Source organism: Henningerozyma blattae, chromosome 8 (assembly GCF_000315915.1).
Source record: "Henningerozyma blattae CBS 6284 chromosome 8, complete genome".
In the NCBI taxonomy this organism is placed as follows: domain Eukaryota; kingdom Fungi; phylum Ascomycota; class Saccharomycetes; order Saccharomycetales; family Saccharomycetaceae; genus Henningerozyma; species Henningerozyma blattae.
Window position 1 is genome coordinate 559,125 of NC_020192.1, and position 15,373 is coordinate 574,497.

At 32.9% G+C, this 15,373-nt stretch overlaps 8 protein-coding genes and 1 non-coding gene across 9 annotated transcripts; 4 read left to right on the forward strand and 5 right to left on the reverse strand.

Annotated features, from left to right (window-relative positions):
• Nucleotides 1-18: 18 nt before the first annotated feature.
• Nucleotides 19-780, reverse strand: RPS0A (40S ribosomal protein uS2; the record flags this gene model as incomplete). The annotated part of the gene is made up of 1 exon (XM_004181988.1): nucleotides 19-780. One exon carries the CDS (start codon nucleotides 778-780, stop codon nucleotides 19-21), a length of 762 nt encoding a protein of 253 aa, XP_004182036.1.
• Nucleotides 781-1,540: 760 nt separating this feature from the next.
• Nucleotides 1,541-2,968, reverse strand: ZPR1 (zinc finger-containing protein ZPR1; the record flags this gene model as incomplete). The annotated part of the gene is made up of 1 exon (XM_004181989.1): nucleotides 1,541-2,968. The coding sequence occupies one exon, from the start codon at nucleotides 2,966-2,968 to the stop codon at nucleotides 1,541-1,543; it is 1,428 nt and encodes a 475-aa protein (XP_004182037.1).
• A 408-nt stretch (nucleotides 2,969-3,376) lies between these two features.
• Nucleotides 3,377-3,450, reverse strand: TBLA0Htrna15I. The gene has a single exon. It is a non-coding gene; the product is annotated as a tRNA-Ile (tRNA).
• A 721-nt stretch (nucleotides 3,451-4,171) lies between these two features.
• On the forward strand, nucleotides 4,172-4,966 carry CIR1 (Cir1p; the record flags this gene model as incomplete). The annotated part of the gene is made up of 1 exon (XM_004181990.1): nucleotides 4,172-4,966. The coding sequence occupies one exon, from the start codon at nucleotides 4,172-4,174 to the stop codon at nucleotides 4,964-4,966; it is 795 nt and encodes a 264-aa protein (XP_004182038.1).
• Nucleotides 4,967-5,230: 264 nt separating this feature from the next.
• Nucleotides 5,231-5,524, reverse strand: LSM8 (U4/U6-U5 snRNP complex subunit LSM8; the record flags this gene model as incomplete). The annotated part of the gene is made up of 1 exon (XM_004181991.1): nucleotides 5,231-5,524. The coding sequence occupies one exon, from the start codon at nucleotides 5,522-5,524 to the stop codon at nucleotides 5,231-5,233; it is 294 nt and encodes a 97-aa protein (XP_004182039.1).
• Nucleotides 5,525-5,772: 248 nt separating this feature from the next.
• Nucleotides 5,773-6,660, forward strand: TES1 (palmitoyl-CoA hydrolase; the record flags this gene model as incomplete). The annotated part of the gene is made up of 1 exon (XM_004181992.1): nucleotides 5,773-6,660. The coding sequence occupies one exon, from the start codon at nucleotides 5,773-5,775 to the stop codon at nucleotides 6,658-6,660; it is 888 nt and encodes a 295-aa protein (XP_004182040.1).
• Nucleotides 6,661-7,018: 358 nt separating this feature from the next.
• On the forward strand, nucleotides 7,019-8,770 carry ILV3 (dihydroxy-acid dehydratase ILV3; the record flags this gene model as incomplete). The annotated part of the gene is made up of 1 exon (XM_004181993.1): nucleotides 7,019-8,770. The coding sequence occupies one exon, from the start codon at nucleotides 7,019-7,021 to the stop codon at nucleotides 8,768-8,770; it is 1,752 nt and encodes a 583-aa protein (XP_004182041.1).
• Nucleotides 8,771-9,209: 439 nt separating this feature from the next.
• On the forward strand, nucleotides 9,210-11,597 carry ELP2 (Elongator subunit ELP2; the record flags this gene model as incomplete). The annotated part of the gene is made up of 1 exon (XM_004181994.1): nucleotides 9,210-11,597. The coding sequence occupies one exon, from the start codon at nucleotides 9,210-9,212 to the stop codon at nucleotides 11,595-11,597; it is 2,388 nt and encodes a 795-aa protein (XP_004182042.1).
• A 74-nt stretch (nucleotides 11,598-11,671) lies between these two features.
• Nucleotides 11,672-14,248, reverse strand: YPP1 (Ypp1p; the record flags this gene model as incomplete). The annotated part of the gene is made up of 1 exon (XM_004181995.1): nucleotides 11,672-14,248. The coding sequence occupies one exon, from the start codon at nucleotides 14,246-14,248 to the stop codon at nucleotides 11,672-11,674; it is 2,577 nt and encodes an 858-aa protein (XP_004182043.1).
• Between the last annotated feature and the right edge of the window lie 1,125 nt (nucleotides 14,249-15,373).

The window sequence follows — 15,373 nt, forward strand, 5'->3', positions numbered from 1 at the left end:
ATCAAATCATTAAAACAATTACCAGGAGACAGCTTCAGTGGTTTCTTCAGCCCATTCGGCGGCTTCAGCTTGTTCTTCAACTTCTTCTTCCTTAGCTTCTTCATCGGCACCTTCTTCAGCGGCAGCAGATTCTTCAGCAGTTTGTTGTTCAATTTCTTCTGGGTTTCTGTAGAAGTACAAATCTGGCATGATAGACCATGGTTGAGTTCTGTCAGCTAAGGCACCTCTTAATCTTAAAACTTCTCTGGCCAATAAGTACCAGATTAAACCTAAGGAGTGCTTACCTCTGTTGTTACATGGGATAGCAACATCAACGTATTCAGATGGGGAATCCAAATCAGTTAAAGCAATAACTGGGATGTTAACGTAAGAAGCTTCCTTGATAGCTTGAGCATCGGATCTTGGATCGGTAACAATGACTAATCTTGGTTCCTTGAAAGATCTGGTGATATAATTGGTGAAAGAACCTGGAGTGAATCTACCAGCAATGGCGGTAGCACCAGTGTGAGCAGAGAACTTCAAGACAGCTCTTTGACCGTAAGTTCTGGAAGAGATGGCAACAACATCTTCAGCATTTGGAATGGCAGCAATGATTCTAGCAGCCAAGACCAATTTTTCCCAAGTCTTACCGACGTTAATAACGTTAACACCATCTGGTCTAGTTTGGAAAACGTATGGTTCTTGATGAACTTGGACATTTCTAGCACCTAAGTGGGTGTTAGCGGCCAACAATAATTGGGCATCTTCTGGAGTCAAGTCAAAAGTAGCTGGTAGGGACATTGTGGGTCTCGTGTATAATGTGGGCTATCTCTTCTGGACGTATTGAAAAACCTTTCGAATATATTACGCAACCTACAAGTATATGCCTTAATAATATACACTATTTTTTATGTATATTTCATATGATTTCTTGCAAAATTTCACACACATCATGCATTACAGAATTGGGCTCCATTACCCGTTCCCGTGCAACTTTTCCCTCCTACTGCCATTTTCCAATAGCTTAATCGCTGGCTTTGTTTCTTCCATGAATTTTGGTTGAAATTTTCGTCAGACAAAGTTTCTGCCTAGTTCGGTTATCTCTCCTTCTAATTTTCTCGGCCTTTTGGAACGGTCCTAGTAATTCTAGGCAGCGTTTCTGTCTAGAACACGACTCGGCATTCCTTCTAAAGCTAGAAGGAACTCGGCATGAGAACTGGAAAATAATGTACGGGTGAACAGTCTTGAAAGGCTTTTATTCACATGAAATTTGTGAAAAGAAAATACATTGAAAAAAAAAAATAGTCAAAAGTTTCGAACCTGAAAAATTTATCAATGAAATTTAGATTTCCATTTTGGGATTTTTCGGAGTTTTGAAAAAATATTTATCTATTTAAGTAAAGAGGAAATTCTTGATTTTGTTTTATTAAGGGAGTTCTTGCTTATATTACATAGGGCTTAGCCCAAGGGTTTATTTATGTTCTATACGATATTATAAATAGTGTGCTATTTTTAGAATGTAGTATACAATAATATAGTTCAAAAAAATAATCTTGGTTGATTAGACTTCCATATTAGTCAACCCTAAATCTTCGTTTTGTCTATCAGTTCTTACGAAATCTTCGATTTTCATGTTTGGATCTTCATCTGGAGCGTAAACATTTTGAATGTATGAACCGGCCAATGGATCAGTCATGATGACGGTAAAGTTCAATTTACCTGCAATGGCTTCTTTTAATTTGGCAAAGAAATCCATCCAACGTTTTTTAGTTTCTTCATCCATAGAATCAGAAGTTTGACTGAAAACACGGGCTTCTAATTCTTCATAAACTTGTCTTAATAAACCTTCTAATGTGGTAAAACGACCACCTAATGTACCTTCTTGAATATCTAAGTTTAATTCTGGAACGACCATTGAACAGGTCTCACTCTTTAAGATATCACGAGACAAATCAGCTGCGTCATCACAGAATAAAGTAATCTTTCTTCCTTTCTCTGGAATGGCCCCACCGGTTTTAACTTCATTAGATTTGTAACCACAGTTCTCACATTTGGTTGACATGATAATAACTTCTTTGAAATGTGGAATATTAACTGGTTTCATATGAGTTTCACATTCTTTTGTACAAGATGGACAACCACCTTTGAAAGTTTGGACTTCATTATTGAAATTTTCAATATCTGTTTCATCTGATAAAAATTGAGTTTTATTTTCTGTAGCTTCAGATTTATTTCTTTCACGTTTAGATAATTCTTTTAATTTAGCTTGACGACGTTCTTCTAATTGATCTCTAGTTATGATACCGACGGCAACATTATCTTCATCTGATCTAATATATTGAGTATGAGACCATTTATGTTGTGGTTCGCCCGGCTTATATTCAATCCATGAATTACCTGCTGGATCATCAACAATGAATGTTAATGGAACAGTGTTTGGTTCACAATTGATATATGATTTGATTTTTTTAATAACTGCATCTATTTGATTATATAGATTTTCGTCGATAGATTTTCTAGTTTCTTGATCACTTTCTAGATCTTCGATCATTTCACTCAAAAGACCTTCTACAGTGGTTAATTGACCTCTCTTTGCTGGGATTTCAATATCTAATTCAATGAATTTACATGTGGCACTTTCGGATTTAATAACTTGTCTGTTAAAATCTTCACGACTTTCGACTTTCAAAAGATATTTGGAGCCTTTTTCTTCAATTTGAGATGCTGGTTGAATTTCAGAGTTCTTAAAACCACAATGTGGACACTCAAATGACATTAAAACGATTTCTCTGAAATATGGAATAGTAGTTAATAATAATCTGGTAGTACCATTTTCATGACAGTTCATACAAAGAGATTCAATTTCTTGAACTGGATGTCCCATAGAATCTTCAGCACCAGTTAAAGTGACACCAGTATCATTTTCATGTTCGACTTCTTCAGCAGCTTCACCAACTGGTTTAAACAAATCTTCTTTCTTTTCAGACATATTGTTATTTATTTATCTTATCTTAATGTCTTTAGTTCTATTTTTGGTAAGTCAAGATAAATTTAATTACCAGAGACTTACGGTGAAGGGAGTTTAAATTATATATAAATATATATTTCGTAACTGACGCCAATATAGTTTTAAACAATCGATGATTACAAATCTTACTCCATGAATAATTAACTCTACTAACTTTGTTTAACTCAATTGGGTCAGCTAATGAAATGAAAAATTTCAAAGAGGAGATGAGCACCGCTACTACTAGAATATTCTAGAATTACAGACACTAGAAAAAAAAAAAAAAAAAACCAAAAATTTACAAAAAATAAATTTAGAAATAATCCGGAAGATTTCCTAAATGAATATATCACATGATTGAACAAAAATTTCTTGAAAAACAAAAAATAATGGTTCCTAGCGGGATCGAACCGCTGATCCCCGCGTTATTAGCACGATGCCTTAACCAACTGGGCCAAGGAACCAAGATTTCGTTGATTTTTAAAGTTTTAATAGGAAACACGAGACCTTGGGAAAACAAGCAAAAGATTTTCATTTAGCTAATGTAGATTGGACGTATTTTTGTTATTACAAATAAACATTAATAGAAAAGATAGATTATAAAACAATTATGTAAATATCTTTTATTTTCCAAAGATACTCTGATGATAATTGGAAATGAACGTTAATTAAACTTTAGGGACATGGCTGCCCAACATAGCGGAGTGTTTTCTCTTAAGAATTTCCCAGAAGCTTAGTGAAAACAGCAGCTCTATTTTACAAGCTTATTGGATTAACTAAACTCAAAATCCGAGGGTCTGACTTACAATCTAACATTATACGATGATGTGTGTAGGGATAGCAATTCTATTTCAAAACTATGGAAATGTTGACAAGAATAATTCTTCAAATATGTCACCTAAAACTGCCTCTCAAACAATCTCAATGTTAGGCGTTTGAAAAGGAACAACAAATATGCTTATTCTTAGACGTTAAGTCTAATTTATCTATAATTGACATGTGGAAATCTTTTAACTCCGGCCCGTTTGCCATTTCCGTGTTATTCTATCTGGGTAGTAATAATACAATAATTAAGGTAGAGTCATTAAAAAAATAAAAAAAAAAATAAAACTATTTATACTAGCATGAAATAAGATATAGAGACATTCTACAAACATTAAAAGCAAAATATTAAAAGAATATACTATGTTACGTATATTAGTTCCTATCAAAAGAGTGTTAGACCCTCAATTACTCCCACGTATTAATGCTGCTAAAAAGGGATTTGAATTTTCCAAAAATGATAAATTTAGTATTAATCCATTCGATGATATAGCCGTTGAAGAATCATTATTATTACGCACTAAATACAAGGATTTGATTGAATCGATCCAAGTTGTTGCTATTGGGTCTATGGAAAATAACAAAGATATCTTAAGAAACTCTATTGCAAAAGGTGTTGATAAAGCAATTTTGGTTCCCACCAAGGAATCAGCAGGTGACGATATTAGTATATTGAATGAATGTAAGATTCTTGAGAAAGTTATTGAAAAGACGAACAGCAATTTAGTCTTAATGGGGAAGCAAGATATCGATAAAGACAGTGGTATCAAAGGTGGTATTTTAGGTGGTTTATTGAATTGGCCATTAGCAAGTAACGCCGCTAAGGTTACACCAAGTGATAATGGTAAAATTGTGGTAGAAAGAGAAACAGATAATGGCCAATCTACAGTAGAAATGTCTTTACCAGGGATTATAACTACCGATCTAAGATTGAATGTTCCACGTTACGTAAGTCTTTCCAAATTAATGAAAGCAAAGAAGAAGCCAATCGATAGTCTTGAAGTTGCTTTATCTGATGAACATACTGATAACGGTAAAATTGAAATTTTACAAGTTGAAGAAGCTATCCATGAGCGTAAATGCGAAAAAGTTAAAGATGTAGATGAATTGCTAAGTAAATTGAGTGAAACCATTAGTTCCACCAAAGCAGCAGCCTAAAACTACATACGTATATAAACTTATCCTAGACGTATTCTTGATATCTATATCAACGGTTGTCATTCCAACAGTTGCACTAGTATAATATATTCTATATAGAAAACCCACACATAAACACACAAACATCTATTATGCTGTTAATGCATTTTCTGGGATTAGATGATATAATAGTATCATTGTACCAATTCTGAGACACAATGGTGATCACTATATATATCGCATATACGGCAGTTCCGTTTTATCTTTTTTACTTGGTTTCTTTTGTTAATTTTTTTCCAATTGTAATTTTTGCAGTTTCATGCTCCAAACTTTCTCCCAAATCAAATACTCATCCTGTATCTTATTTTTAGTGTCCTTGATATGTGCAAACTCCTTAATATCCCCATCATAAGATGCCACAAATACAACCTCACTGGATCTGATCACTCTTAATCCATGGGTATTTGAGACCATCACATTGCCTGCTTTATCAAACCCGTCTAGGCTCCCACAAATCGAGTCACCCTCGACAGTAAGCACCAACACGGGTTGTTCTAGCAGATCTTTCAGCAGAGACATATTTTCGTAGTAGCGTCCTTATATACGGCGATTATTTTAGTTTAATATATCATTAGCATTCTTTTTTCATTTAATTAAAATATTTCTACTAATTTGACAAACATTGAATTCCATTCCGACGCGAGAGATCCAAAAAAAGGGTTTCTCTAATTTCAGACTATATAAACAATGCTCATCACATTTTCCAGGCAACAGCATCAAGATATAACTGAAAAATACCGATCACTACCCCTATTATTACCTAATAAATGAACTTACAAAAGATACTTCAATTAGTTCCCATTACTAAGACATCATTTGTCTCGAAACTTCCCTCAGCCGCCCCAGTTGCTGGCAGAGTTACTTTTGGAGGCACCCTACTGGCTCAAAGCTTATGGGCTGCTTTGAAAACACATTCAGGAATGGTTCCAGTGTCTTTGCAAACATATTTCATTTCTGGGGGAGATCCCAACTTATGCACAGAATATTCTGTCACTACTCTAAGAAAAGGTGGAAGTCACATTCATGCGCAAATATCTGCTACCCAGAAGTCAAAGCTAGTTGCCACTTCAGTCGTGTTGTTGGCGAAAGAGGCTTCATATGACAAAACTCATTCTCTAGCAAAGACAATATTACCAGATAAGTCTCAGTTCCAAAAGGCCCACCAACTGGTTCCACTACATCCTGATATTTCCGGTATAGTGGCTAGTAAATTGGTTACAAATTTTAAATCAGGCCCCTTAGACTACCAATTCCCACCTTCCATGTTCACTGGTGTTCATCCAAAGGGTATTTCTCCCAAGGAATTGCAGTATTATGTGAAAGTAAGAGATTCCTCTGAAGAAGATGAAACTGCATTTAAATACGTTGCATTAACATATTTCAGTGATTCATATTGTCTCTTAACCTTGCCTTGGTTCAAGAACAGACTACTATATTCTCACAAGTTTAGTACATCGCTGGATCATACTATTCATTACTATGCTGTGCCAAAGATAAATGAGGACATTCTTTTAAAGATAAGATTGATAGAATCTGATGCTCAAAATAGACACATGCTCAGAGCAGACTATTTTGATTCAAATGGTGAGCAGATTGCAAGCATAAGCCAGCAAGGACTAGTAGTATTTCCAGAGATCAAAGACTCAAAACTATAGTGATTTATACTTAATATCTACATTACAATGTCTACATATTAATATTGACAGATACAATATTTAATACATCTTTGTAAATATTCATGTTACATATTTTATTTCGCCCTATTTTATGATCTTGCTAGGGTATTTTTTATTGACAATTATCGATGACTCAATTTATCGTGAAACTTTTCTCGTTATTGCACAAGCTTGAAAATTCAGCGATTCCGGCAGAGTCCTTTCGGAATATCTAGGTATATTTGAGTTAAGTATTAAAGAGAAAAATCATTGAAACTTATTGATGTATAATGTTGGGAGGTCATTTCTAAAGAAACAAGTTATCAACTAAACTAGTAGAGTAACAAAGAATAATAATATGTTACGCAATCATAGAGCTTTCTCTACCGCAGCCCGTTTAGCCAAAGATGCTAAGGCTCTTAACCAATTTTCAAAAGTAGTCACTCAGGGGAAAGATCAAGCCGCTTCTCAAGCTATGTTATATGCCACTGGGTTTAAATCAAATGATATGAATAAACCACAAGTCGGTGTTGGTTCCTGTTGGTGGTCTGGTAATCCTTGCAATATGCATTTATTGGATTTAAATAATAGATGTGCAGAATCAGTTAATAAAGCCGATTTAAAGGCAATGCAATTCAATTCGATTGGTGTTTCTGATGGTATTTCCATGGGTACCAAAGGTATGAGATACTCCTTACAATCTCGTGAAATCATTGCCGATTCCTTTGAAACTATCATGATGGCTCAACATTATGATGCAAACATTTCTATTCCAGCTTGTGATAAGAACATGCCCGGTGTCATGATGGCAATGGCCCGTCATAATAGACCTTCCATTGTTATTTATGGTGGTTCAATCTTACCAGGTCATCCAACTTGTGGTTCAAATAATATTCCAAAAGATATTGATATTGTATCAGCCTTCCAATCTTACGGTCAATATATTTCAAAACAATTAAATGAAACTGAAAGACAGGATGTGGTAGAACACGCTTGCCCTGGCCCAGGTGCATGTGGTGGTATGTATACTGCTAACACAATGGGTTCAGCTGCTGAAGTCTTGGGTCTAACTTTGCCAAACTCTTCATCATCACCAGCTGTTTCACAAGCTAAGATGGATGAATGTGATAACATTGGTCAGGCTATTAAGAAAACATTGGAATTAAATCTCTTACCTCGTGATATCTTAACTAAACAAGCTTTTGAAAACGCAATTACTTATGCCATTGCTACTGGTGGGTCCACTAATAGTGTTTTACATTTAATTGCTATTGCCCATTCTGCCGGTATTAAAATCACACCAGATGATTTCCAAAGAATCAGTGATAAGACTCCATTATTAGGTGATTTCAAACCATCTGGAAAATATGTAATGGCTGATTTAGTTAATGTTGGTGGTACTCAAGCAGTTATTAAATTCTTATATGAGAATGGATTCCTATATGGTGATGCTTTAACTGTTACCGGTGAAACATTAGCAGAAAGAGCAAAAAAGGCTAAGGGTTTACCAGAAGGTCAAGATATCATTAGATCAATTGATAACCCAATCAAATCGAATGGTCATTTACAAATTTTATATGGTTCTTTAGCACCAGGTGGTTCAGTTGGTAAAATTACTGGTAAGGAAGGTACTATCTTCAAAGGTCGTGCAAGAGTTTTTGAAGATGAAGAATCATTTATTCATGCAATCGAAAGAGGTGAAATCAAAAAAGGTGAAAAGACAGCAGTTATTATTAGATACGAAGGTCCAAAGGGTGGCCCTGGTATGCCTGAAATGTTAAAGCCTTCATCTACTTTAATGGGCTATGGTTTAGGTAAAGATTGTGCCTTATTAACTGATGGTAGATTCTCTGGCGGTTCTCATGGTTTCTTAATCGGTCATATTGTACCAGAAGCTGCTGAAGGTGGCCCAATCGGTTTGGTTAAGGATGGTGATGAAATCATTATTGATTCAGAAAACAATAAGATCGATTTGTTAGTTTCCGAAGATGAAATGGCTCTACGTAAATCTGAATGGACTCCTCCTCCACCACGTTATACTAGAGGTACCTTATCTAAGTACTCTAAATTAGTTTCCGATGCCTCCCATGGTTGTGTCACTGACAATTAATTGATGAATTATCCGTAATGAACTATTTTTCATGAGCTTATCCATGTGTCCTCATTCTTATTTATTTATTCCTTGTTGGTCTCTCATTTAAGCTAAAGATCATTATGAACTCAACTCTTCATATATATATTTATATATTCTATTTATTTGTCCATCTGAATGGATCAGGCATTGATTTTAGGAACAGTCATGCTCGTATATATTCAATTTTATAAATTCTAACGTCATATTTATTATATTTTTTGTTTAAAATTTACAACTCTTAAAACTTGGATACGTATAGAATTCTTCATAGCTCATCGATTTTACCGAATTTTGAAAAGTGAAATTTTAGTAAAAAAAAATATTTAGTTTAAATGAAAAAAAAAATAATATCATCAGAATATATTGATAAATAATACATAACAATCCATATATCAACCTCAATTTTTAGGTAATAATGCCAAAATTAACTCCAGTAGCCACATTTATTGGGGCTAACAAACAAACTCAAGTGAGTGATTTTTGCTCATCTCAAAACCTAGTAGCATTTGGTGCTTCAAACACAATAGCTTTATGGAATCCCTTAGATCCATCATATAAAGGTGTTTACGCCACTCTTAAGGGCCATCAAGCTGATGTAACATGTGTTAGATTGATTCCAGATTCTAACTTCATGGTATCTACTTCGGAAGATCATCATGTCAAACTCTGGAAGTTTAGTCAAAATGACAAAACTTGGGATTGTGTTCAAAGCTTGACAAAATATACCTCTACAATAGTTAGTTTGGCTGTGTTGAAAAATTTAATAGTCATTGGTTGCGCTGATGGTAATGTATCCATTTGGGTATTAAATGAAGATAATGAGGAAGAATATTTAAAATTAGGTAACGAATTTATTGTTCAAAAAGGATTTTTCCCTCTTTCGATGACTTTATCAAATATTATCGATGATAAATATCTCTTGGCTATTGGTGGTTCAAGTATTAATATATTTGTTTATTCTTTTATTCTACCTAAAGATTTGTCAACCGTGCAGGAGTGTATTAAGGTTGCTACATTGGAAGGGCATGAAGATTGGGTCAAAGCACTATCCTTCCGTTATCAAGAAACACCAGGTGATTATTTATTAGCTTCTGGTTCTCAAGATAGATATATCAGACTATGGAGAATTCGTATTAATGATTTAATTGATAATTCAGACGAAGATGAAACAAAATTAAATCTATTAAACAATAAACAATATAAATTCCAAATTGGTACAGATTTGAAAGTTGCTATTAATTTTGAAGCTTTGATTATGGGCCATGATGATTGGATTTCTTCATTACAATGGCACTCTAAAAAATTACAATTATTAGCATCGACTGCCGACACTGCAGTTATGGTCTGGGAACCTGATGAAGTATCTGGTATTTGGGTTTGTGGGTTGAGACTAGGTGAAATGTCATCAAAAGGTGCATCTACAGCTACTGGTTCCTCAGGTGGATTTTGGACTTGTTTATGGTTCGAGTGTGATGGTAAAGAATATATTCTAACAAATGGTAAAACTGGTTCATGGAGAATTTGGTCTTCCACCGATAATTTAACATGGGAACCAGAAATTGCTATTAGTGGTGCAACGAAGGAAGTTACAGATGTAGCATGGTCACCAAATGGTGGGTATTTACTATCTACTTCATTAGATCAAACTACAAGACTATTTGCGCCATGGACAAATTCGGATAAAAAATCAAATTCAGTATCATGGCATGAAATGTCTAGACCACAGATCCATGGGTATGATATGATATGTGTTGAACCAGTTAATGATTCTAGGTTTGTAAGTGGTGGTGATGAAAAAATTTTGAGATCATTTGATATGCCTAAAGGTGTATCTGAATTATTAAATAAATTTTCTAACATCCAATTTAATGATTCCAAAGAAATGCCTATGTCAGCAGCATTACCAGCATTAGGATTATCAAATAAAGCTAATATGGAGGATAATCTTGTTAATGATGCTGAAGATGAAGACAATGATGAGCGTGAAAATGATCAAACTCATAACATTTCATATGATCTTGTAAGTTCCTTGAACTCTCCGCCATTTGAAGACCAACTTCAAAGACATTTGTTATGGCCAGAAATTGAAAAATTGTATGGTCATGGTTATGAAATTGTATGTGTTGATGTTTCACCTGATAAAAAATTAATTGCATCAGCATGTCGTTCAAACACTCAACAACATGCGGTGATTAGAATATTTAATATAGATACATGGTTGGAAATAAAGCCACCTTTATCATTTCATACTTTGACTATTACCAAATTAAGATTTTCGAAGGATTCTAAATATTTGTTGAGTGTATGTAGAGATAGACAATGGGCTATTTGGGAAAGGAAGTTTGAAGATAATTCATTTACATTAAAATATTCTCATTCGAAACCTCATACAAGAATCATTTGGGATTGTGATTGGGCACCATTAGAATTTGATAAATTATTTATTACTGCTTCGAGAGATAAAACTATTAAATCTTGGAAATTTATGGAAGACAAAGATGAACAAAATTATAAACTATTGCATAGTATCAAGCATACTCAACCTGTTACTGCCGTTTCGATTTATAATAAGGTTGTTGCATCTGGAGGAATTATTGTAGCAATTGGGTTAGAAGATGGTAATATTATTATCTATGATTATGATAATGAAAATGGGTTTAAACTACTGGAGAATGTTGAGTCACGTATTACACCTGGTGGTAAGATTACTCGTTTAAGATGGTCAAGCAAGGAACTGGATAATAAATTATATCTCGGTGTTTCAAGTAGTGATACATCCACTCGTATCTACGAGTTTTTTTAATATAAAAAAAAGTCTATATATATATGTATTTATATATTTAACTATATGCATTAATTTTTTTTTCTTTAGTATATTTAAAAATCACAATATTTAAAATCACGTATTGGTTCTGATTCTTTGAATTTTATACAATTCAATAACGAATCTTTGAAACGATAGTCTTGATATTTCTCATAAATCTTGGAAATATACCACCATATTTCTGGTGAATAATAAGCTTCTTGAGAATTTTTTATTGCGTATTCTAATAAGAACTTCACACGTGCAATGAAGGCACTTTTATCCTTTTCATCTGAGAAAATATTTCTATTTTTCAACTTATTTGGTTTTTCTGTTTTAGATGATAAATTAAAATAATTATTTTGTAGTTGGTATTGAATTTGATCGTTATCTTCATCATTTGGTAAAATAATTTCTGATAAGCCAATAATTGCATCTATATTAAGATTATCATAATATAAGATATCTTCAAAGGCATTTATTGCCTTTTTCCATTGAGAAGTTGAGATTGTCTTTGTATTATCATCTAATATTAAATAATATGAATTTGTTAAATCAATATTCAAATTTTTAAAACTTGATTTAACTTTTTCTGCTTCAGCTATTGAATCATTAATATTTTTAATAATGGACTTGTTATCAGTATCTTTTGAATTGATATTTCTCATGTACATATTTGCTGCAAAGACCCAAATATATTGAGTTAAGAATTCGATGGATTGAGAATGAGCTTTACCCAAATTATAATTTGATTTCGATTTTGATTTGGGGAATACCACAGAAAACAATTCGAATAATTCAGTTAACATTTCTAAAGAATCTGATAAACCGAATAAATCTTCAATTAACAGGATTTGAGTTAATTTCAATTGAATCAATTGCCATCTATCAGTAATTTTGAAAACTGAAGTTTTTTCAATCAAAAACATATTTGTCATTGTTTCTATAACAGATGAAATGATCTTTAAAGAAACGTTTAAATCTTCATTAACAGAAGATTCTAAAAGAGCTAATAAATGCCAACCTTTGAAAAAATTTGGATTTTTCAATAAAATATTTTTTTTCAAAAATGATATTGACTTAGTTATATTTCTTTGTTTTGCCAATGTTAAACAATAATCGAATTGAATATCTTGTAAAGGCTTTTGTATTATTGTTGTTGATTGAGTTGAATTGAAAAGAGCCATGGAATTACAAAGATATGAATTTAAATTATTTTGTAATAAAGAATCCAAATCATTAGAATTCAATTTGAATAAGATCATCCACGAATCAATTAAGATCGATTTAATATGATTAGGAATGGAGGATAATTTAAATGAATTAGATAACCAATTTTCATTTAAATCTTTATCAGTTTCTAAATTTGTAATTAATTTCAAATTATTAATCTTATAGAAATGAGATAATAATTTCAATAATGATGCAGAAGTTTCCTTTAAATCTAATGCTTGATTATTGGAGAAATTTTTGGAATTGATTGGGATTTTATTATTAAAGTTCGAATCTTTGGAAATTGCGAATTGTAATATAAATGTTACTGATTGTATGATTGAGATTATATCCGAATAAATTTCTCCATTCAATTCATAATTTTTAATATTCAATCTTTTAAAATTATTATAATTGGCCAATGATTCTGTAAATGAAGCATCTTTATTATCATCATAATTTAATTTTGCGAAAAATATCATCCCAGTCTTGGCAATTAATAAACTTTGGAAGGTCTTTGTCATGGATTCAATAATGAATTTCTTCCAATGAGAAAACTCGAAAGTGTTATATTTAATGAAATAATGGGATAAGAAAATATGGAATTGTTGTAAATGTTTATTATTTGTATCATTTGCCTTGGGAAATTTAGAATTTGAAATGATTGTGTTTGATATTTCTATATAATAAGAATCGTTTGCGTGTCTCTTGGGTTCCAATTGTAATGCTATAAAGCAAAGCAAGGGAGAAGAATGATATTTCTTATCGATGACTGCAACTAAATTTTTCCAATTATGTAAATTGGAAGGTAATTTTTTTTTCAGAATCAAATTTAAATAGTGGAAAGTTAACCCATTGGATTGTAAAGGTATTTCATTATTAAGAATGGTGAATATTTGGTTGAGTATGGGATCATGAGAGGATTGATAGTACAAGTTTTGTAAGTTTAAGAATTGAGTAAATTCTTTAAAGAATTTCGTAGAGTGTTTAATTTGAATATCAAAAGATTGTTGTAGAATAGGTTTAATATTTGATGAAGAATCATTATGGAAGGATAGTATTGCCTTTAGGTTAAATAATAATTTTTGAATCAATAAATGTAACGCATCGGATTTATTATTCGATTTCCCCAGCGCAGTCACCACATCTTGATATAACACTTTGCCTATTGTAGAATTGGTGTCTGGCGAGTCATTCGAAGAATTGTTTAATGAAGACTTATTAGAATCAAACAAATGATAATTAACTCTGAAATTTAAACTCAATGCCTCATCTAGAAGTTTGGAACCAGAATCGAATATTCCTGAACCCAATAGGGAAGAAGATAGAGCCAAGGGAATGGTTTCATTGATAGTAGGCATGACAATGGGTATATATTCGATGTGGGTGCATCTAAATTTCAAAAAAAACAACAAAAAAATACGTATAAAGATATACATATATATTTATTAAACTCCTATGAAAATCATGAAAATCCTTTTAACCAAAATAAATATATTAAATTAAACTAAATTAATGTTTATTATTATTATTATTATTATTGCTTACGTTAACTAGCCCATTGAAATTTTCAGATAAAACCCGAGGTCACGTGACCCAAATATATATTTGGTCGATAAATCCCGAGCACCCTTTTGATTTTTCTTTTGATTATTTTTTTCTTTTTCCATTTTTCCGAGAACATATCCTGGTAGAGAAACAATTTCAAGTATATCCGGATACGGAAATTACCCATTTATAAGAAACCAGGCCCATCTAAATTAAACTATAAAGCTTACCAAAAAGGGCCCATACTTCCGCGACAATTCTGGTATAAGAAAGTAATGTCCATAGATCGACATCGAATGAGCCGATGAATGGTCTAAACACCGAGATACAAGCTGATCTGACTATAGATCGAGCACGTGAGCACTTTAATTCTTTACTATATTATACTGTACTATATAGAACTAATCCTTATACATTCATATATATATATATATATATATATACATACAATAAACGTACCTGTAATCCACTAAAATNTAAAGTATATTGCCCATCACGTGCAGCCGTATGGAGTCCATTTTGGGCCAGCTGAACACATGATTATGACGTTGCAGGTCAGCCGGAATCGGCAGAATGTTTCGGCGCTTTCGGCTTATTTGAGCTCAGCCGTGCCCTACGGGGCAGTGTTGACCGTTTCGGGGTACTTATCAGCCGAAAATGGGACTCTGGAACACCCCTTGGCAGGGGTGTTCTGCGCGTTTTCTCTGCCCCTGTATTCGCAGCGTGCTTTCTGTGCAAATGTTCTCTGCGTGCTTTCTCTGCCCCTGCCAGTTCGGTATTTATCTCATCTTCAGGGCCTTTTTCTTAAGATTACTAAGCATACAATTAGTTCAATAATAATAGGAAGCAAATGTAAATTGGGAACTAAGGTTCCTGTAAGGATTATTTAAACCTTTTTTATTTCTTTTACTTTTGTGAAAATGTATATTAACAACGGTATGGTATGGTTACGACTATCTTATCAAATACCAATAAGCAAATTAAATACAGCCGAGATGTTTGTAGAATTACCATAA